General features: G+C 35.7%; 1 protein-coding gene across 1 annotated transcript; it reads right to left on the bottom strand.

Moving 5' to 3' along the window:
- Positions 1–3,836: 3,836 nt before the first annotated feature.
- LOC120328402 (uncharacterized) lies at positions 3,837–21,908 on the bottom strand. Its single transcript, XM_039394871.2, has 32 exons — positions 21,508–21,908; positions 20,238–20,360; positions 18,103–18,225; positions 17,757–17,882; positions 17,315–17,437; positions 16,815–16,937; positions 14,014–14,154; positions 13,643–13,768; positions 13,144–13,266; positions 12,912–13,065; positions 12,201–12,328; positions 11,651–11,779; positions 11,186–11,311; positions 10,656–10,790; positions 10,423–10,557; positions 10,204–10,332; positions 9,841–9,972; positions 9,426–9,551; positions 9,099–9,227; positions 8,867–8,995; positions 8,549–8,677; positions 8,325–8,453; positions 7,953–8,081; positions 7,756–7,884; positions 7,336–7,593; positions 7,131–7,259; positions 6,633–6,761; positions 6,265–6,405; positions 5,857–5,985; positions 5,600–5,728; positions 5,074–5,331; positions 3,837–4,781 (listed from the first exon to the last, which is right to left on the bottom strand). The coding sequence occupies exons 1-32, from the start codon at positions 21,878–21,880 to the stop codon at positions 4,387–4,389; spliced, it is 4,917 nt and encodes a 1,638-aa protein (XP_039250805.2). The 5' UTR covers positions 21,881–21,908; the 3' UTR covers positions 3,837–4,386.
- Positions 21,909–22,135: the final 227 nt, after the last annotated feature.

Here is a 22,135-nt window from a genome sequence, read left to right as displayed (position 1 = left end):
TTCATCTCTTTGCATAAAAATTTATTCTGTGGTACCTTTACTCCGAATAAGGTTTAGACCAAATTTTTGTACTTCATCTGTATAACGTTGTATTGTATTCTGCTGAATTTCTGGTCTAACATTCAATGCTCTGTTGTATATCTAAATAATAGCAATACGCCTTCCCGACAACAAAATGCAAAACTGTCTTTTGAGTGTGAAGATGGCATAATGCTATGGGCCACACATATATTTTGTTCGCAAGGAATGGTCGGAAGGAATATGATCGGAATACGAAAAATGCGCAGCAAGCGTCTTGTAATAACAATAGGATAGTTTCCCGCAACGTCTCGGCTATATATGCAATTTCTGTTCAATTCCAAGTAGTGTTTAAGTATAGAATTGCTTTAAATTTAAGCTGACATATTGTAAAGAGACGTTCTCAATATTCTATATAAGTCATGTTTATCCTGCATACCACACACTCAATAATTCAAATTTTGCTTTTGGTTAGCTTTCAGTCGAAAATGTGGGATGTGGTTTGATCGTATTTTTAGCCGGGATTCGGCTATTGAAGTGTTATGTATATATATATATATCGTAAATATACGTATTATATTTCATATATACTGGATATCTAACAACGATAAATTTACATATATTATATTTGATTTGCAGACTGAAGTAAAACTGTTGTTAGCATGAATATCACTATTCTGATTGACCGATCTGTACGCACGACACAAATTCTCAGTTGTGAATGACTGAAACACCCACTTGAAACTGCACAAGGCAATAATATCAAAAACTGTTCCCTGTAACAGAAAATTCCGAGTGCTATGTTTTATAATATAGTTCGGATCGTTGAAAAATTTAAAATTGAATTAGGTAAATTTAATCAAATGTGGAAGATATACTTCAAGCAGGACCACAGCTGAACTGATTGGATGTCAATTATTCAGGATTTCGTTTATCTTGTGCATCTCTTATCCATTCAAATGTCAATAGATTCGCGTGCATTATAGTCGTTTACAGGTCTAAACAAATAGTGTACGCTTCCAAAAAAAAATTTTTTATCCTCTAGTTTTTGTTAAAATACCCACAATAGCGCTTCAGACACTGCAGGGAAACGATGTTTAATGTGAGCATAGTCCATATTTGTGAACAATGTAGTTAAAACAAGTGAAACGTTTCGAATCTCGCAATCTTAGCTCTCTATGTTTTTTATATCGCGGCGCACAAAAATGCTCTAATAGGCATTTAGTAGGGCGATATTTTATACAAGTCTTATAATGTTTTGGTCAATATGCATATCCACATATTCCGCCTGAAACATGAAGTCTTAAATAATTCAATAAAAAAATACTAGTCAATTTAGATAGCAGAAGTACGGAAATTTCAATAGAATAAAATTTTTTGACAATTTATTTTTCACATGTGCAGATGTGTCCAGAGTAACGTCTCATGTAAAACAGCACTGATATCATTCCACACTTCAATCAGTCAACCAATACAAGTTCAAAAGCCCACCATCCTCTCGGCACTTTGACGACACGAGTTTGGGCATGGAGCTGGTACCAGTGATGTTTATCATAGAGATAGGATTCTCGCTCAAATCTCCATAGGTCGTTAGTCGTTACCATGTCCAACTCATTTATTGAAACAAAAAAAAATTATTCAAAAGAAAAGCGGTTAAAAATGATTTTAAAACGAAACATTTCTGATCGAATCATAATTATTAGATGTCACGCGAGACTCGGATTAAATTAAGTCAACACTGTGATGGAAATATGTATCGTACACGGCTGCCTATTACCTATCACCCATTCACTGCCAGTGTACCTACAAGACAAAGCAATTTTGGTCTCAAAGTTTTACAAGAACTTCAGTTATGTGGAATTTACCACATCATTTTCCCGATCCTATTTGCCTTCTTCTTAAAGTCCCGCGGCATTACCTAACAACGCGCAATTTTACACTATTCACGCTCAGGGAGAAGTTTAATTTATTTCTGAGTGTGACTTTGATTTGGACAAATTATCTTAAAATATCATAAAAAAGGCAGCTTCCTTTAAATTGCATAGAAGCGAAATTTATAAATTTGGGTCGATTTTGGAAACAGGTGTTATGGTGTTAAGTTTGCTTACACCCACTTGGCTTCATCACATGGTATACCATCGTTCGAAAAATCTATAGACGTCGTGACAATTGATAATCTCTGGCACAATAAAACCAGAATGTACCTGGTTATATATGGTGTAGTCAAATTGTCACTTCGAATGCAGATGGGCATCAATGCATATACGTAAATGTTTAATTTGAATTTTCTCCGTTAAATCATTCTACTACCTAAATATTATTTCAACTTAGGTCGAAATCTTTATTCGAAATACAAAGGTCTTTTAATTCGCAAGGTATTCGGATTTTGTGACGACTTGATTGTTTCCTGATTAGGCCATTTCAACTCAAAACAATCGCAACATAATATCAATAAATCATACCTTTTTGGCAACTATTGCCAAACGCACAATCATATTATTTACGTGGTTGTGAATACATCACTGCGAAACAATCCCCCTTGTTTTTCCGGTTTACTCTGAATCCTAACCATAGTGTGAGGAAATGATAATGCAAAATCACGAGTGACACAACAGCTTCCCCGAAAGTGCTACCGAGTCAAATATCATGTTATTAATTCAACGATACAAATTTCATTTTAAAATTTACAGAGAAGTATATTAGCACGAAAACACAAATACAATACCTTGACTAAGATATGAACCAAGAATAATAATATTGAGGAATACGAAGCATCATATAGATGCACGAAATGTCTTCAAACCATATTTTCAGAATAAAAAAGTCGCGACCCACACCAGTCTTCATGTCATCACTCTTGTTCCACCTTACTACACTTGTTTAACACTTGTGTCATGCTTGTCATACAGTTCTGAGTTAGAAAGTGTTAAATGGTTGAAGTAAGCATATGAAATGGAATCCCTAAGGCAAAAAAGTTGGATTTAAAGGGTTTTATTCTTTTTATGCAATTAAATAGTCCGCTAAAACACTTTTCCATTTGTTATTATCGTTCATAAAAGAACAATGTTCAAAATATCTTAAAATTTATTCCCAGCTTTGATTGGGAAGGGTTTTTAATACATGTCCCTTATTTAGCGCTAACCATATGCATTCTGGTTGAACCTTTGTACATGGTAAAAGACCGTATTAAGCGTTCTATATTAATTAAAAGTGGTGATTATAGATTTGTTAAGTTAAAATGCACTTTTAGTGTAAATCAAATTTATATTGTATTTATTGGGATGTGCATATCTTAAATTAACAACCATCATACGACATATATATATTTCATACAACAACGACTCGTACGCCAGCCTGCCAACATGTAGTTTAAACGTTCCCGAAAAATGTAAATTTAATTATATCAACATTAAAGTATAAACATGCACTCATAGCTCACCCTTGTTTTATTGGTACCGAGGTTGGACTTGGTTTTTATTTGAAGCATTTTTTTAAATGATCAGATAACAGATTTACGCCCGTGTCGATATGGATACTGCTGTATTGCGGTAGGTCATTTGACCTCCTATCCAAATACTTGGGCATTAGTAACTTGCCTTTTGTTAGTATTTTTGTCCATTTTTCACGAGATTCGTTGCTGTCTTCATGCGCGGATGTCCATGATATTATCCAACGTATATTTCAAAAATCCTATCAGCTATATGCAGAAATTATTGTGAAGTTCACTGGATATTTAAGATGAGAAATAAACCCGCAGATTCTGGACTAACGCTGTCTTATTACAAAATATCAAAACGTTGAATGAATAAAACAGACAGTCGTTTTAAATAAGTGTATTTTTTACAAACGTTTGATAAAAAATATCCCTACTAATAGTATAACACTCTGAAACATACAAATTTTACAAGTAATTGTTGTTTAATAGCAGAGAATAAAGAGCAAAAATTTGACATTAAAGAGGCGATATTGTTTCTAGATAACAAAGCATGTCATATTTATACAAAGATAAATTTTACTCCACATATTTTATATTTCATCAGGATATATTTTTTGTCAAATAAAAGAACTGACAAATTGAAAAGTTCAGAAGATCACTCACTTTGACAGCGTCCTTTGACTGGTCGTAGACAAACGTTAATTTGAAAAAAAGAACTATGATTAACTGAGGAAAACTGGAACTATAATATTAAAATAAAAGTAAAAAAAAAAACGCCTTTGAAGTAACTTGATGACGATCAAGTCTGTGGGATAGATGGAGCATAATATAGTCAGTTTTAAATTTAGTTTCTGCCACGTTGTTGATCATTGGAAGGTAGTGTTCCCAATTCAGTATTTCATGCTGGTGTTCGTATTTGTAACTTTGAAGATTCACTCTCTGCGCGCATGACGATAGTGTGATGATGATCTGGTATAACGTGAGTATAATCTAGCATTGGCGGCTCTTATACGGGAACGAAGGGCCTGGGCTCGGCGACTGAATAAGGATTCGGGAAGGGGCCTAAATTTAAATTCAGGGCGCTCACGAAAAACGATGCTTCGTCTTGTGGTTGTAGTAGTGGCTTCCGTTGTGGTTGTGGTTGTGGTGGTTGGCGCTTGGGTTGTTGTTGTCCTGCGTTCGTATTCTAGGAGTCCAGCTTTGCTACAAGTAGCTCCGAACCAACCATCTCTACATGTACAGCCACCAGAAACTGGGTCACAGATAGCTCCTCTCGAACATTGGCACGAAAACGAACAATTTGGTCCGTATGTTCCAGTGTTGCACACTAAAGAATTTTTAAAAGAAATAATTGTATATGTCATCATTTAAATTATTGAAATTTGTTAAATTTACAATACCTGTACCAAATTTCGTATCCAGGGTAAAAATATGGATTTGAATAGCCTCTTACCCGAGTAAATCGGGCTACTTTTTTAAGAGCAATTAACAACACAACATTTACTGTCACATATGAATTCTTAGAATGATTATTTTTCGCGTTTTAGATAAACATTCCATTCCATTCATGTATTTACCAATAGTGTTTATAAAGCAGAAAAAGATCATCATCAAATTACCTCTTTCACATCTTGGTCCGGTGTATCCGGGAGGACAAGCACATTCACCCGTTTCCGTATCACAAGTTACGGAACCCCCACAGTCGCACGTGTTCACGCAATTAGGTCCAAATCTTCCAGCTGGGCATGCTTCTTCACATGTTGGTCCAGTCCAACCTGGCTTGCAAAGACATCGGCCAGTGTCGCCGTCACAAGATAAGAAATTCAAACATTCACATGTTTTCTTACAACCATTTCCGTAAAAACCGGCCGGGCATTCTGGAATTGGTAAAGCAAAGTTGAAGTTTTTTTCCACATGGAACAGTTAAAGGTCAGGCGATACTTGAGTTTGGAAAATTTAGAACACTTCGCCATCAAATACACTCGAATCGAGGTATTTATGCATTAACCACCGGGCTAACTAAAGAATAAATGCATGATATATAATCGAAGGCAACGTTCTGAACAATCAATGAACAAACCGAGTCCAATATTTATATTGTCGATAATATGTTTGAATTGTGCTCAATCAAAAGTAATGACTCACCGAATTGACAGTTTTGTCCATAAAATCCGGCGTCACAGGTACAACATCCGGTGAATCGATCGCATGATCCTCTGCTATTACATTGACACTGGTGTGAACAACTTGGCCCCCATGTACCAGCAGAACATTCTGGAAAGATTAGGTAAAATTACTTTCAATCTATGTTTACAAATGACAAAACAACCAGGATTTTTTCAATTATTAGGATTTTTTAGTTGCTTCATTTGCACTGCTTAACGCGTTAACTTCAAACTTACCTTGATCGCAGTTTGCACCCGTCCATCCAAAACCACAAGTACATTCGCCATCTTCGGGATTAATGATTCCACCATTTGCACAAGTTTTACTTTGACTGCAGCCGGTTCCCCAAGTACCTGGTGAGCAATCTAAAGAAAAAAAAACTACATTGAACATTTGGGTCAAATAATGAAAGAGTTTTTGGTGATTTTACAGTTTTTTTCTATAGCATAAATAAATGGATATTAATTTTAGTTGAGTTAAATTAATTACCTTGTTACTACTATACTCTCTATTTTATACGCACTTGATACTTAAATGTGTGGGGTTTGAGTTTAGTTTTAGAAAAACGAAAGACATTCACTAAAATGTAACTGGGTGAAATTTGAAATGTTGGCTCTTGCTAAGAGAAAACACGAAAAACTCACTTGACAAACATCCGTTTCCTGTTTTTCCTGCGGGGCATTGTGAATCTTGCAGGCATTGTCCGTTTTCATGATTGCAACGACCATTTCGTCCACAATCGCATCTCTTCATACAACTGATGCCGTAATATCCAACAGGACAAGCTGTTTATAAAATTAAAATTTTGAATACATAAACTTTCATAGGGCAACTTCAGAACTTGTCATAAAAAAAAAGATGGTGTCATGTGGAACATTTATCTCTGCATTTAACTACATATTTAAAAATATAAAAATCACGTCATGTTTTTAATCTACAGTAACGTTGCAAGTTTATTTTATACATTTAAAATAAGTATAATGTTTTACACATTAGGACAAAATCAACGTACTTTCGGTGCAGAAAGATCCTAGGAATCCACCAGGACAAGTGCAGGTTCCGAGTACTGGATCACATAGTCCGCCATTCTTACATTGACAAATACTGACACAATTTATTCCGAATCGTCCGGGGGTACATTCTGCAAAACGTTGAAATTGTAAAGATAAAAATTAATTTCAGTGTTATTTTGTTGATTCTTGTCTCAGTTACTTTTCTCCGGTAAGAAAACTTTGTATAAATAAATAAAGCACTTATGATACTGTGGGCTATGGCCAATACTTTGTTTACTTATAATCAATAGGAACATTTATGTTTTGTTCCAATGTATGTAGTAATTATATTGATTACTATATTTTAGTTACGACAGCAGAGACAAATAGCAGTAGTTGAGACGCATCGCCAAGATAAATTCATTTGTTTCATCCAGGGCGAATCCTTGTCAGTTTAAAGTATCTTAGACCTCAACACCAGTATTTTTACGATTCGCAAATTCTAATGTAATCTATACCTTGTCTACAATCTGACCCCATAAATCCAGCCATACAACTGCATTTTCCGTTGATCGGATCGCATCTTTCATTTGAAGAACATGCGCAAGAACTTTGACAATTTACCCCGAATTTTCCATTTGGGCATTCTGGAATATAAAATTGATTAGTATATCGGAAATCTGCAAATATCACACACACACTATTCTAACAAAAATAACTCACTCCGATGACATCCGGAGCCCATAAAACCTGGCGGACATTCACAACTGCCGGTTACATGATGACATGGGCTGCCAGAATCGCACATACATCTTTCGGTACATCCGGATCCAAAATACCCAGGTAGACAAGGGCGTTCACATTTAGCTCCTCTCCATCCTGGAGCACAGAAACAATGTCCATTGACACTATCGCAACCGTTCGAGTTTTCGCAATTACATTGTTGAGAACATGATGCACCGAAAGTACCAGCCGGACAAGCTAAATTGACAAAAATCATAAAATCAAAGCGATATTAGTGATGAAATTTTTACTTGGTCAAATGTATAGTTGCTAGCAATTAAAAAAAAAGAAAATGACTTAGATTATAAGATGCATACATATGCATTAGATAGGAAAGTATTAAAAAAGCAAACAAGTTACCTTCTGAACAGTCATATCCTCGCCACCCTGGTCTACATCTACATTCTCCTGAATCGCTTGAGCAAGTTCCACCATTTTGACATGAACACGAGGCCTCGCAACCTAAACCATACTTGCCGACAGAGCATTCTGAAACAAAGTATTGAAATTGTACAAAAATGATTCAATTTCCTTCATAAAGTAGAATCGAAACTTACCCAGTTCGCATGCGAGTCCACTCCATCCAGGTGGACAAGAACATCGTCCAGTGATGTGGTCACACGAAGCTGAATTACGACAGAAACATCTGAAAGCACAGCCACGGCCGTAAAATCCTTGTCGACAATCTAAAATGAATTTATCAAACACTCAAAAAAAACATTTTGATCATGGATAGTTCTGTTACAACTAATTGAAATGGCCGTGCTATTTTTGAATAGAAAAGACGTATTAAACGCATTATTCCTAAAGTGGGATTACGATTATGTACCCGATAATATGGTTAAACGAAATGAGCTGAGAAGGTTCATTGTATTGAATAAAGAGTTAGAAATATGGATACACAAATCTTCTAATCTCGTTATACTTACTTTGATCGCATTTGGCTCCATCAAATCCAACCTCACATATACAAGTTCCCGTTATATGATCGCATTTAGCACCGTTTTCGCAATCGCAGTAATTAGTACAGTTACCTCCCCATCTGTCTGGAGCGCATTCTATATAAAATATATTCGATAAGAACGGAGTATAAAAAACATTATACGTTAGGTATGTTTAAAGTACAATGGCATGAAATTATATAAAAACTTACTCTCGTCACATCTTTCGCCAACCCAACCGGCGGGACACGTACATTCTCCCGTTATATGATGACAATTTGCCCCATTACCGCAAGCACAAGTGAGCTTGCATTCAGGTCCATAGTATCCCCCAGGACATGCTGGAAATAACATTAAATATAATATTATTAGCGTCATTTAGCATATTTTCCAAGACTTCAGAGCTCATTATCTCGATTAAAAGTCATTTTAACCTTTCCATTTTACTATATATAATTTGATAATCCTGGAAAAAATCATGGGCTTTTCAAGATGTAATAAATTTAAACGCAACAACCCAAATTACTCACGTTTGTCACAGTTGGTTCCCCGCCATCCAGCAGAACACGAGCAAGCTCCGCTTATGTGATCACACTCCGCGCCATTTTCACAAAGACATTTTTGAGAGCAATGAGCTCCGTATGTTTCTCCAGTACATCCTGCGGAGGGTAACATAAATAAGAATTAAAACTAATAAGAATATAGGTTTAGAATACTTATGCCCATTCTCACGTGAGAAAAATAATAATATCCTAGTCTAACCTTGGTCACATCTTCGTCCTTTCCATCCCGGTGCGCAGTCACATTCGCCGTCCACTGGATCGCATGTTTCTCCATTCTCACACTCGCAACGATTGGCACAATGAAGTCCCCAGAAACCGAGACCGCAAGCTAGAATAAAATGCTATGATCAGACACGCGCCCAGTAAAATCTAAGCGAAGTATGGTTTTTATCTACAAATTCGAAATTTGTCACAGGTTGTTTGGAAATAGATTCAAGTCGCAATTATCCTGAGTGAAATTACTCACAATGATTGTAAATATGTACATAGATTAAAGGTATACAAGAAAGCAATAACTAATTCGTACTTTTTTGACAATTTCTTCCTGCATAGCCAGCTTCACACACACACGAACCAGTAGTAGCATCACATAAACCATTTCCACAACTGCATCTGTTGCGACAGTCTCTTCCCCATCTGCCCTTACCACATTCTGAAAGAGTGTTATGGTGATATTACTAAGATACGTCGAGTACAACATATGACACATTTTATACGGTTGATGCAAAGTTAAAATAGTAAAAAATTATAGTAAAGATACGCTCATTTCACGAAAAATAATATGGCAGAAATTGTTATAAAAATTCGCAAGTCCGTAAGCATCCTGTACACAACTGTCAAGTAAGCATTTGGCAAGGTCCCAAATGCTGTTCCCATATTTTGTAAATTAATTTCCCAATTACATTACTTCGAAGAAAATAGATTTTCTCGTTTATTTGTACCTTGATCGCATCTAGTTCCAACATATCCAGCAGTACATTCACATACTCCAGTTGCTTTGTTACATTGCCCGTTGTTGAAGCATTTTCTACAAGCATTGGCGCAGTTTGGTCCCCACGTACCATCGGGACAATCTATAAAAAAAAGTTCCGTCATTAGCATCAATTTACGATAAAACCATGGCATTGAAGAGTTCAAATGTGAACAATTTAAAAGCTTTACGTAACAATTTCATAATAACAAAAATAACGAACAATTAAATTACATTTAAAAGTTAAAACATGCATTTTTTTGAATTTTTGCACCCCTCGTTCGTCACATATTGAAAATAGAATCGGAAAATAACAAAAACAAAATTCTATTACCTTCGTCACAATGATGTCCTGTTTTTCCATTTTGGCATTGACATTTTCCTGTGATAGTATCGCATTCGCCTCCATCTGCGCAGTTACAAATTTCCAAACAATTTCGTCCCCAAGTACCAGCATAGCAAGCTGTTTGAAAGAATATAATATGAAGCAATAATTTATATAGCCTAAATCGGAATTGCATATGAAAGTTTATTGCTTAAATATTAAACTTACGTTGTGTGCAGTCGGCCCCTTTGAAACCTTCCGGACATTCACGTTGACAGATGCCAGTCACATGATCGCAGGCAATACCTTCCACACATGCACATTTTTGCAGACATTTTGAGCCGAAAAATCCCGGTCTACATTCTGGAAAGGAGAGCATTTAGTCTTAGACCACGATTACACAGTTCGTCACACACCTTTACGAATAGTATTGTGTTGTAACTAACGGTATTGCTATTTACCTTCTTTGCATGTTGGTCCTGTATAACCCGGCTTACATTTGCATTGTCCGTTTTTCTCGCTGCATCCTATGCTGTATTTCTTGCTACATTCACATTGATAGATACATCCAGGTCCATGTGACCATCGAGGACAAGCTGTGAAAGAGTGAGAAATGAAAATTGGTGAAGCAGTATTACTTTGCATAATCTTGTCGAACAAAACAACAGTAGATCATTTGTGGATGTGGAATATCTCGAATCCACACTCTATGATTTAGAAAAATCTGATCCAAGCTGAACCTTCCTAACTTGCCATTTGTTCTAACTTGCCATCTGGGATAATTGCTATTTTGATTGCTATTTTGATCACTATCGTAGGCGTCGGTGATATAATTTTAATATGAACCATAATACTAAATTACCAGTCCTTTTTTGAATACAAGGTTCGAACTTAATTCGGTCTTATCATCATCCATGTATTTTAAAAAGATATAAATATGGAAAAATTTACAATGACTTCAATGGGGTTCATAATAAAATGTTTTGCTCACGTCTGTGACATCTTTTTCCATAACGACCCGGATCACAGAAACAAGCGCCAGTCAATCGTCTGCATCTCCCTCGGTGGCAATTGCATCGTCTGTCGCAAGAAGGTCCAAAAAATCCTTTCGGGCAGCCTGCACGGTTTTTATTAAATTCAATTATGAAAAAGCGATAGAAATTATAAACAGACACAGTGTGTAATAACCTTTAATGGTGCGTTCAAATTGTAAAACTGGATTTGGTTCAGATTACTCTGTAGTCTATGTATATATAGTTTTTATGCCACGTTAATAAATCTTAAAGTGAAATTGATTTCATTAGTATTTGTTCCGATGTACAGGAACTATGCAGACGACTAAATAAATAGTTTTATTGGTATCATATAATGTAAGGTTCCCTTTCTTTGAAATGATTGTTGAAATGATTACTTGAAATTTTTCCCTGTCTACGGTAGCAAAACACCTGAACCTTACCGTCTTCACAAAATTCTCCTTTCACGTCTGGTGGGCAAGTACATGATCCAGTCACTGGGTCGCATTCACCATCGTTCTGACATTGACATGTTTGTGCACAGTCTTGGCCGTATTTGTTTCCGCTGCAAGCTATTGAAATTAAAAGTTAAGACAAATGATATTTTAAACAAATAGTATTTACATTTCGTTAAAAGGTGTCAAGCTAAAGATTAGGCTATCGTCTGGCACTGGTTAAAAAATGCAACTTGTAAACATGGTATGTCATTGGCATTGCATTCTTCAGTTTATATATTTAAATAACCATTAACCACTAAACCCTGATCACTATCATAGCTCTAACAATTGAAACGACCTCAAGAGCATTCAATGAGCGCTTGAGAATATAAATTGGGTTCAAAGTCCTATTTTTATTTTAAACGCGCATTGCTCTAACTTCAATCTAATTACAACGCGGACAAGCTTTTCAATTATTATTAATTCTGAACTTTATTCTATCGAAACGCTTATCCATGCCAAAACGGCTTCAGTTATGCAAGGGTCCAAGACCTACTTTCGCTGCAAACTATTCCTTCATAGCCAGGAGCACAGTCACATCCACTAAGATCGTGTTTGCATGTTCCATGTGAACAATTTCCACAATTGTAATTGCAGTCAGCTCCAAACCGACCTGGTTCACACCTGAAAAACAAACAGCCATTGCAGTTAACGCGAGTTACCAAAATTTGATGATTATCCTTGATTTGAAGAGAGCTATTTTATGTTTACGATAAGCTGATACCGCGATAAAGCCACTTTTAATTACTGATTTAGATGTTTTCACACGTTTTTTGCTTCAAACATGATTTTCGAGAGATATATGGAATGATAAAATTCATTAAAATATGTTAAGTGACATTATCACACAGAGATAATCAGAAATTTACTACAGCAAACTTAAGACGAAAAGTCATTACCGACAATTCTGATATTTACATCGGAAAATGCCGAGATTATTTCATTTGTTTGGTTATTTTTAGCACTATCATGCTAATTACCTTGAACCAAATATTTGTTGATTTAAACATAGAAAGTAAGCCCTTAAGGGATTGAGTTCTGGATCAGATTCAAAGCATTTCAGAGTTGGACCTTGATAAATCTGACATTATCACGAAGTCTTTAACGTGAGAGTAATGCTAAAACTGTTTAGGTTTTGTCAAAAGCACTCTATGAAATAAGTTTATGAGATTCGTGATAATTAAGAAACAAAATATATTCTAGTTACCTGATTATCATTCCGAACGCGCCAAGTTCTCCAAGCGAATCTTCTTCTGGTAATAGGCGTACTGGTTTTGGTTCTGGCTGAAGTAAGATGACTGGCCGACGAGCAATATTCAAAACTGGTTGTTTTGGAGGTGCAAGGAATGTCCGTTCAATTTCTAAAAGAAAATGTAATATAGCTTGAAGAATTTTATGCACGAAATGAATACATACACAGCCAAAAAAGTATGACTTACCTATACAAGTGCGACCGTCTCCACGCAATATATATCCTCCTCCGCATGTACATTGATATGATCCTTTACTATTCACGCATCCTTGATCACAACCACCATTGTCACTAGAGCACTCGTTAATATCTGTGGATAGGAAAGAAAAATCAATGACATGTCTAATACCAGTTGCACAGCGCTTGGAAATTTCATTTTATATTATTTTCTGTTGTGTTGTAATTTAATTTAGTTCATATTACATTATATAAATCAAGTGGTAACATTATTTGACGCCAGAGGAACGTGTTACCATAGCAGCCGAAGGCAATATTTGTTTTCCCAAATTAACTCTGTTTTGGATCATTCAATCGATGCAATATCGGCTGATTTTAACCAAATGTTCTCAAAGAACCAAATGTTTTACTACACGGTATTACCAATCTTTATTGAAATCAGACTAATTTTGAAAAACTCTGGACCGAAATATCGTAACCCCTATTTTATCACTAAAACGAATACTTACCGATACATTCACATCCGTTCTTTGGATCTTTTTGAAATCCGACGAAGCAACTACATTCGTAACCACCAGGAATATTGTTGCATGATTGTTGACAGCATTTACTACCATCTCTGCATTCATCGGTGTCTTAAATACAGGTTGCAATGTGATAATTCTTATTTTCTAAGAATACTCCGAATATATAGCTTAAATATATTAAAGATAAGATATGTTGATGAACCGTATAGTAGTTAGTAAAATTAAAGAACCATCAATGTCCCATTGTTCATCCTGAGCACACATTCTGATGCAAATTGTGAAAATTTGGGTGAGCTATGTCGAAGCAGAACGATGCTGGTCTACTTTAAGCCCAGTAAGTTTAAAATTCTCACCTCTGCAGCTCTTTCCGTCTACTTCAAGTTCGTAACCGGGTTTACAAGAGCAAACTGGTCCGGATTCATGTGCATTACATATGTGCATACACCCTCCATTGTCATTGTTGTAGCATGATTCTATAACTGTCATTTCGATACCTAAATAAATAATAATAAGATAAATAAAAGGATAATGTAAGACAAAAGCAATCCTCTATATTTCATTTGTAGCTTCAAACACAGAAAAGAATGTAGGAAAACGTTTACTGAAAAAATTGTTTCCACCGAAGATATAATCTCGAGGTATAGCGAAACTGTACTTAAAGTAAAGAGTTTCGCAAGAGCTAAATGACGATATGGGCGTCTGTCTAGGAATCAAAGTTCGTTGGTTGTTTTTTGATATGAGCACTGCGAATAGATGTGGAACGTGACAGATCAGCTACGATGCAGTATACTGCACAAAAGCCTATTGTATCAGTATTCAAACATAAAGTTCGATCGTCACCACTGTGTTTGCTACGTTGTCAGAAGAAAAATAGTGCTGAATAAGATATATTATGTAGTTATTATTAGATAACGTAAAGCATTGCCTACGAGATAAAGTAATAAAATCAATATTTGGACAAAGTTTATTGTTTGAAATTGCGGATTTTTTTATCAGATATAGCTTCTTCATTTTAAAGTTTTAAAGGTCCAAGGCTACGACTATTCCATTTCGTTACATTTGCACCCGGATCACCCAAATGAACTGAGGAATTTGCAGAGGATTTTATGATTAGAGCACCAAATATTTACTGTTGCATTTAATAGTCATTTTTATACCAGGTTGTAATATTTGCCACCTGTAACTTTAACCTTAATCTTTGTTATGTTTGCACGTCCTTGTACAGTAATGTTTAATCTATATGTGTAATTAAATTCGCATAAAAATTTTTGCCTCATCGTGGCGGTTTGTAGTTCAATGAATTATGTAAATACAAATATTTTCGCACTCATTTTCGTGGCGAATAACCAGTTCATTATGGAGTTTTGTGTCTACTTTTTAAGCTTCGGCCTTATTAGTGTCGCACGAGACATCATTGTTCAAAAGTGATCACATCTCAGTTTATACCAGCATGCATGAAGGGCAAGAACCCGAATTACTTTGAATAATTATCGAAAAATGAAAATAGATCAATCAAAACATAATATCTGAAACGGACTTATGGTATGAAAATACCAAATTTTAACACGGAAACAAAACTGAAATATCGTGAACCGAAGATGATGTTTATGGGTGTTTCGCTACAATTTATCGTGTCTTAGGACAATACTTTCTGCCAGGTCGTAAAGAAGAAAAAACTCAGAAATCACAATGCGCCCATTGTTACAAAGCTAATAGTGATGAATCATCGATATGCTGATGCGTCAGTTATACGGTCTAGGCTGATAGGTTAGAAGACTGTGTATGATATCTTTAACAAACTTAATTCTAGCGGATCAACCCCGCGGTTCCCGTGAACTCAAAGCGCAACCAAATTTCTGTTGCCAGATCTTGATTACATCGGAATCAAATACTTACATTCAAGGCGGAAGCGATCAAAGTGAGAAAACGCTAACTAAGGAGTTTACACAGCACAATTAAAATATTTTTAGAACAAAAAATTTTTTGGATTGGTTTCTATCGAGGTGAGCTCAATTTAAATTCACTGCTACCGTTCTTTGCCTAATACTTACGACGCCACGGATGATGTGACTCGACGTGCAAACGTCAAAATATTTTTCACTTGCACGCCTCATATGTGGTGAGGAAACATATTATTATTGAACTGGAACCAAAACATGAATCAGGAATGTCAGACATAACTAATATGAGATAAATTCCGAGGGTTTCAAAAATTGAGAGTGACAAAAGCGAAGTCGAGTGAAATTTTGGTTTCCCCGCTACAGACATATTCATAGTGCTTTCGGTGGTAGTTAAGTTAAGGGTGTAATCTTTTGAATTCACTGGAAAAATCTATCAGCAACTAAAAAAATGCGTACCAATAATATGACACGAGAATGATCAGTGTACCCCAATGACCCCTAAATAGATAAACTGAAATTCATAGCTTGTTAAAACTATGTTCCGGTCAACTTAGTTTTTGAGTCGCTCTTGTTGCCACAAATCTTATAGATTCGGACAAGCCTAATTTACTCATATTCAAGGCGGCTACTTCCGCCGTACAGTGCCGTTCAGAATGATAGAAATTCACAGTCTGGTATATGAACTAGTGATTAAGTATAGTTGCCACTGAACTGAAGATGATAATAAAACGAAAAGGTTTTTAATCACACGCTTCCATGTAATATATGAGAGTGATACACATACAATGTCACGTTACCAACAAAAAGAAAACATTCTCTTCTCCTGTTTGTTCAAGACCATGACCTTCTACCTCGTTTACAAAGCAAATATACTATAAGTGGGGTTACTGGAGGTCGAAGAAGTAACAGGTGAAAATACTTCAAAACACACTTCTAACTGCATTTGAGATAAAATGTAACAGCTGTTGGTCAAATCAAATGAAGTTATCCCTACGTCATAGCGTATACTTCCAATGGTTAGCTACACCTCCTGCGACAAAGTGGAGTCCTACATTCCCTTGTACATCATTTATTTGGAAGCTAAGGCCAAACAAACAGGATTCTCTGTCGAGTGGAATTCTTTATACGAAGTAGACAGGCTAAATCAGCATAGTTAATTCAAACGTATGAAGCAACTACAGTCTACATCAATAGTCAATTGCATGATTCACTATTTGAGTCGTAATAGTTTAAAAACGAATAAATTTACTCACGGTAGCATTTCTTTCCATCGGAACCAAGTTCATAACCTGGATTACATCTGCAGGCATATGACCCCTGCGTATTTAGACAAATGTGAGAACATCCTCCATTGTTCACTGCGCATTCATCAATATCTGTATATATTAAACGTGGACCAGATGTAAGAAAGTGCACTAATGTTGTTATATGATTATATATGTTATACAAAAGGCAGACTTAAAATAGGCTGATGAGTTTTTTTACCGTATGTTCTCAAGAGAAAATTCATGTTATCTCAGTATTCATTGAGTGAGCCTTTGATAATTTTGCTCTTTGTGCACAAAAATTGCAATTCTGAAATATTTCACGAGATGTCTTAAACCCGCCTAAAGCTATTATTATTGAATCCTTTATTGGTTTGCAAAATAAGCGACGCCACAAAATACCTGCTGTTATTTTCTTTGTGTAGCGTTGTGCTTTTGACGGTAAAGACGCAAAATAGATATCAGGTAATAGTTAAAATATATCTTACCGACGCATGATCTATTATTAGCTGTGAGACGGTATCCCTCGAAGCACGAACATTGCGCGCGTATACCGACCGCCAAACATTTGTGGGCACATCCACCGTTGTTGTCAGCGCACGGGTCGATCTCTAAAATTCGAAGAAATTGTCATGATTTTGGAAAATTACGGGTTAGTGTAATACAATAAAGCCATAGTAAAACTACATAAATTTAGCAACAATGAATACTTTTAATATGAACATAATACAAAAATATGTCAGTTCGTTATTGTATTATCCAAGAGGAGAATTATGATCAGATACGAACGAGTACGAATCATAGCCTGAAACAGGTGGATAGAGAAACAAATTATAGATCTACATTCCATTTTCAAATCACCGGAAAAATTGGCGCGTGCCATTGCGTGCTTTCAAAGCAAAACGAAGAAAACAAAAATAAGAAACGTACTGTCACAATCTTTTCCATTTGTATTCAAAATGTATCCAGGTTCACATTTACAAAAATATCTGCTTTTGCCTTGGGTTTCACATATATGTGCACATCCTCCATTCCTAACGAGGCAATTCTTTATGGCTGTTCAGAAGAATTATATAAAGTTGTAATAAAAAAGAAATACATTGGAGCACTACTTGTTGTAAGAGGACAAGAATGTTAACAAATTCTGAGTGATTTCAAGATAATATAAAGAAATAGTTTAACATTTCAGATTTAGGCTTACACATTTCGACAAAGTATAGTTTAGATTATGATCGCTTGAAGTCACTCAAAAGTAGTAACGACTAAATCTACGTACGAATGCACGTTCTTTCATCTGTGTGTAATTTGTATCCTTCCTGGCATTGACAGTAAAATCCGCCTTGTATGTTTACACAGAGTTGAGAACAACCACCGTTGTGTCGTAAACATTCGTTGTTATCTGTGAGGCAAGTGGCAATAAATCATTACATAAAAAATAAATTTATAATATGATGTACGAATCATTGAGCAAACGCCCCAACAAACTTTCAAATGGGTCAGGCCGTAACAGGCTAAAACGAGTTTTAATGTCAGTTAGAATGGATGTTAAAAACAAAATACGGAATAGTTCTGTCAAAGAAGTAATGTAATCTTGCAATGTAAATAAATATTATCCCTTTAAGAGTTTAACTCAAGAATGCTGCATTCTTTCGTTAAATCTTTTTCCGCTTATTTTTACCTTTTTGTGGCTTTATTTCAAACAAGTTTTCAGAGAATTATTTCTATGAGCATTCGCATAATTTCGCCTCTGCGACTCTTGAGAAGCGGCGATAAAACGAAAAGATCATTGTCAAGATGAAGTGGCACACTTAAGTGTAGCGGAATTTCAATCTCCGTCGCATTGAAGTTCATAAGTCCATAAGTCACATTTTTGATTTTAGGCGTTATTATTGCCCAATATTAAAGAATGACTGCATGGGTGACTATTATCAATTTAAAACAATCTCGAATCTCAGCTCGGTGCTCCCGAAGTATGCGAACCAAGATGGCGGACATCGGAACGTAACATGGGTAACAGGTTAGGGTTAGGCGATAATTTTTTTCCAATTTTCCTTATTTTAGTCTTATTATCAGTTCGAAGACTAGCTAAGAGCCTCCCGTAGTATTTATACCTAAAATTATGGCCTAACCCTAACCTAGTACACATATTACATTCCGATGTCCGCCATCTTGGTTCGCATACTTCGGGAGCCCCCTCAGCTCTGTGCTGTACGTCACTGGCGGACCGCGGTCCGAATCCGAACCTTTCGGGTATTCGATTCGAACCGCGCCTAATTCTTTATTTTGAATCATTAGCCCCACTTTTGAAGTTTCCTTTTATAAACTCACGGCCAAGGAATTGCGTTGATAAGGTTGCCAAAATATGATTTCTGGAAGGACCGGACCCAAATATTTTTAAAGTTTTGTATGCGAATCTTCGGTTAAATAATAGAATGCCCTACAATAAGTAATTGGTTGGCGTTTTTTTTAAAGTGTCCATCTATCGTCAAGAATAAAATATCTTCAAATAGTACGCCAGACTAACTATTTCATCCGGAAATGTGGACATATTGTGATTTATTTATGACATTTTGAAAGCCCGTGAAAATTTGGTGGCATAAGATGATGACTAGGTCAGTCTGTACTCGATATCCTTGTTCTTCGAACAGAGAGGTCACAATAAAAATCACAGGGTGACCATGCATAGCTTGAAGCTAACACGGTCAAAAAGATTCAAAACATTTCACAACTTTTTCTATACTCTCTTACGTAAAAACATGTCATATCATCTTCTCCTTAGAAGATACTATTTCCAGAGTGGCTTATTTTACGGGAACCAAACACTTTTCAAAACCCTCGCGTGCCAAAAACCTATCACGGTTCACGGTTGCCAAATTTATCCAAGTCAGCAAGAACCATTACTTCAAAAAATCGTGGAAAATTTCAGTAATAACAATGGTAACCGGTTAATGAACGTTCCCGTGCAGTACAGCAGCACATAATTGACCGAAACATCCCATCAAGCAAATGTTCATGATAATCATCCATTAATCGCTATGTACTTTAAGTACAATTCGCTGACAATTCGTACCGAAAGTAAAAAATATGACCATTCGAATAACACGTTTTGTCATGACTGGTACCGCTTCGTTGACATAATATACTTTCCCGCAATCTTGATGGATGACCCGTTCAAGTTTCAAATGCTTCAGGGATACCTCATCCCGGGTGAGCATTTTACTCAGTTCTTGGAACAGACATTGTGGCTGATAGTAATATAATAATTGTTCAGACTTTAGAGTGCTCCTAATTCTAGCTCAAAGTTACCAGAATTCGGAAATTGATGAATTATTTTTTGTCTATGCAATATCATGAATAATTTGTTGTTATAACTCTCAAAAATTTACAAAACTTTTGAAAATATCAACATACCGATACAATTCTTTCCATTTGCATCCATTGTGAATCCTTCTCTGCACTTACATCGAAATCCACCAAATGAATTACAGCATATCTGACTGCATCCGCCATTATTTGTGGCACATTCGTTCAAATCTGTACAATCAAAAATTTGCAATTTCAAAAGCGAGAACGACAAATTAAAGGTGACTTAATATTATCTGCCAAATTACAAACCTTATCTTAGCGTGATTCTACATAAAAAAGATCTTTAATTGGTTTCGGAGCATTGTAATTGAAATCTTCAACATTATTGGGAACATAGATTTGACCTTTATGTAAAATACTGCCAGCAATTCATCACGTAGTCTGTGTGATTATTCATCGATTTGATTCAAAATGGAATTTTCTAGGTTTCTGTGAGTACGTGCGGATTACATCTTCACCATTTCACTATTTCAATATGTGGAAACTCATCATGAATTAAAATTCGAATTCTATTCTTGAACCTCTATAGTAATTCAATTCTACCTTGGTCAATCAAAAATTTAAGATTTCTTTCATTTACAAAATTAGTATCACCGGTGTTTCACTCTGACGCAAGTGAAATCCAAATTGCATTCATCTTTAATAAAAATACAGTTAAAAATAAAACAACTTTTAACAGGAAATACGTCTGTAGTTATTCAATGCTTAAAGTCTAATCAATTAAGGGGTGATGGCATTTAATACTATTAAAGGTCTATTTATAAAGTCGAAAGTTTACACAATTATAAACTACTAAACTATTGAATTTATATGAACTGCGTCTCAACTCACGCGCGTCGTTAACAAGCGCAGTTAGGTATCTCAGTATTCGTGATTTATTATCAGGAAATATCAAGCTAAAACCAAGATGACAAGGAGTTCTTCATACATCTTTCATCATGTCGCAAACAAATAAGTGGCAGTCGTCGCGTCACCCATTTTTGCTAGCAAATAGTCATAAAATGACTAAGGTATGCCTAAGCGAACTTGTTACGCTGTTCATCAAGGAATTACCATAGTTTGTTTTAGACTGTACTTGTACGTTGTTATACATCATAAAATTGAATTAATGAAAACGTATGTATGTCCAACATATAACCGATGTCAAATAGTTTGCTGTTATGCGATAATTTTATATTCATAAACCATCAAAATAATATTTCCAAATATCAGCATCTTCTGATCTGGAGAACGTAATCATCGTAATTAATAATAGGTCTTTATCACGACATATGGAATGCATGTGGCAAAAATGTATTCTGAATAAAAATCTAACCTGTTGCTCGTCTCTTAGATCTTCTTGGTTGAGCTCGTACCTGCCCGTTTGTATTTGAAACTTGAACATAAAATCTTCCTTCGCGTCTACGTTGTGGCAATGGAACAATTACTACAGGTTCAGATGGCCGACGAAGTTGTGGTCGAACAGGTTCGTCAACCTTTTGCTTTTTCCCAATCAAAGGCAGATACGTATCTGCCAATGCATTGTCATCTCTTTCTCTTTCGCCAGCAACGTTTTGCAAAGAAACATCTGGACCACACTGTTCCTCGTCGCCGTAAGGACTGAGGTCATGATACCCCCAATATTGTGAGTTGACACCGATAATTACAAATAAAATAGCATAGATCGAAAGGCTTATCATCTTTGCCATGTTCTTTCGATATACCCTAACTATTTGATACTCTGTGTAAAATATAAATGATACCAAATTTGCAAACACCAGACGGAAGGTTAAATAAATTCCTAATATGTTTCAGTTGAGGTGAAATTTGGCAGTATAGCTTCAAGGCAGAATACCGTTACGAAACAACGTCCCACCAATAAAAAACAGATTACACATTTTTTTAGGTATGTAAACTTCAAAATTATTACCAACAACAAATAGATACTTAAACTTAAGTAATTT

This window comes from Styela clava, chromosome 7 (assembly GCF_964204865.1).
Source record: "Styela clava chromosome 7, kaStyClav1.hap1.2, whole genome shotgun sequence".
NCBI classification, from domain to species: Eukaryota; Metazoa; Chordata; class Ascidiacea; order Stolidobranchia; family Styelidae; genus Styela; species Styela clava.
Note: the sequence above shows the minus strand (reverse complement) of the source record. Positions and strands in the feature narration are given on the sequence as shown.

Coding starts and splice junctions, on each gene's coding strand:
- LOC120328402 (XM_039394871.2), bottom strand. CDS start 21,880: ATGGCAAAGATGATAAGCCTTTCGATCTATGCTATTTTATTTGTAATT. Junction 11,780..12,200: donor AGGAATAGTTTGCAGCGAAA/GTAGGTCTTGGA, acceptor TAATTTCAATAG/CTTGCAGCGGAAACAAATAC. Junction 7,885..7,952: donor TGGACTCGCATGCGAACTGG/GTAAGTTTCGAT, acceptor ACTTTGTTTCAG/AATGCTCTGTCGGCAAGTAT.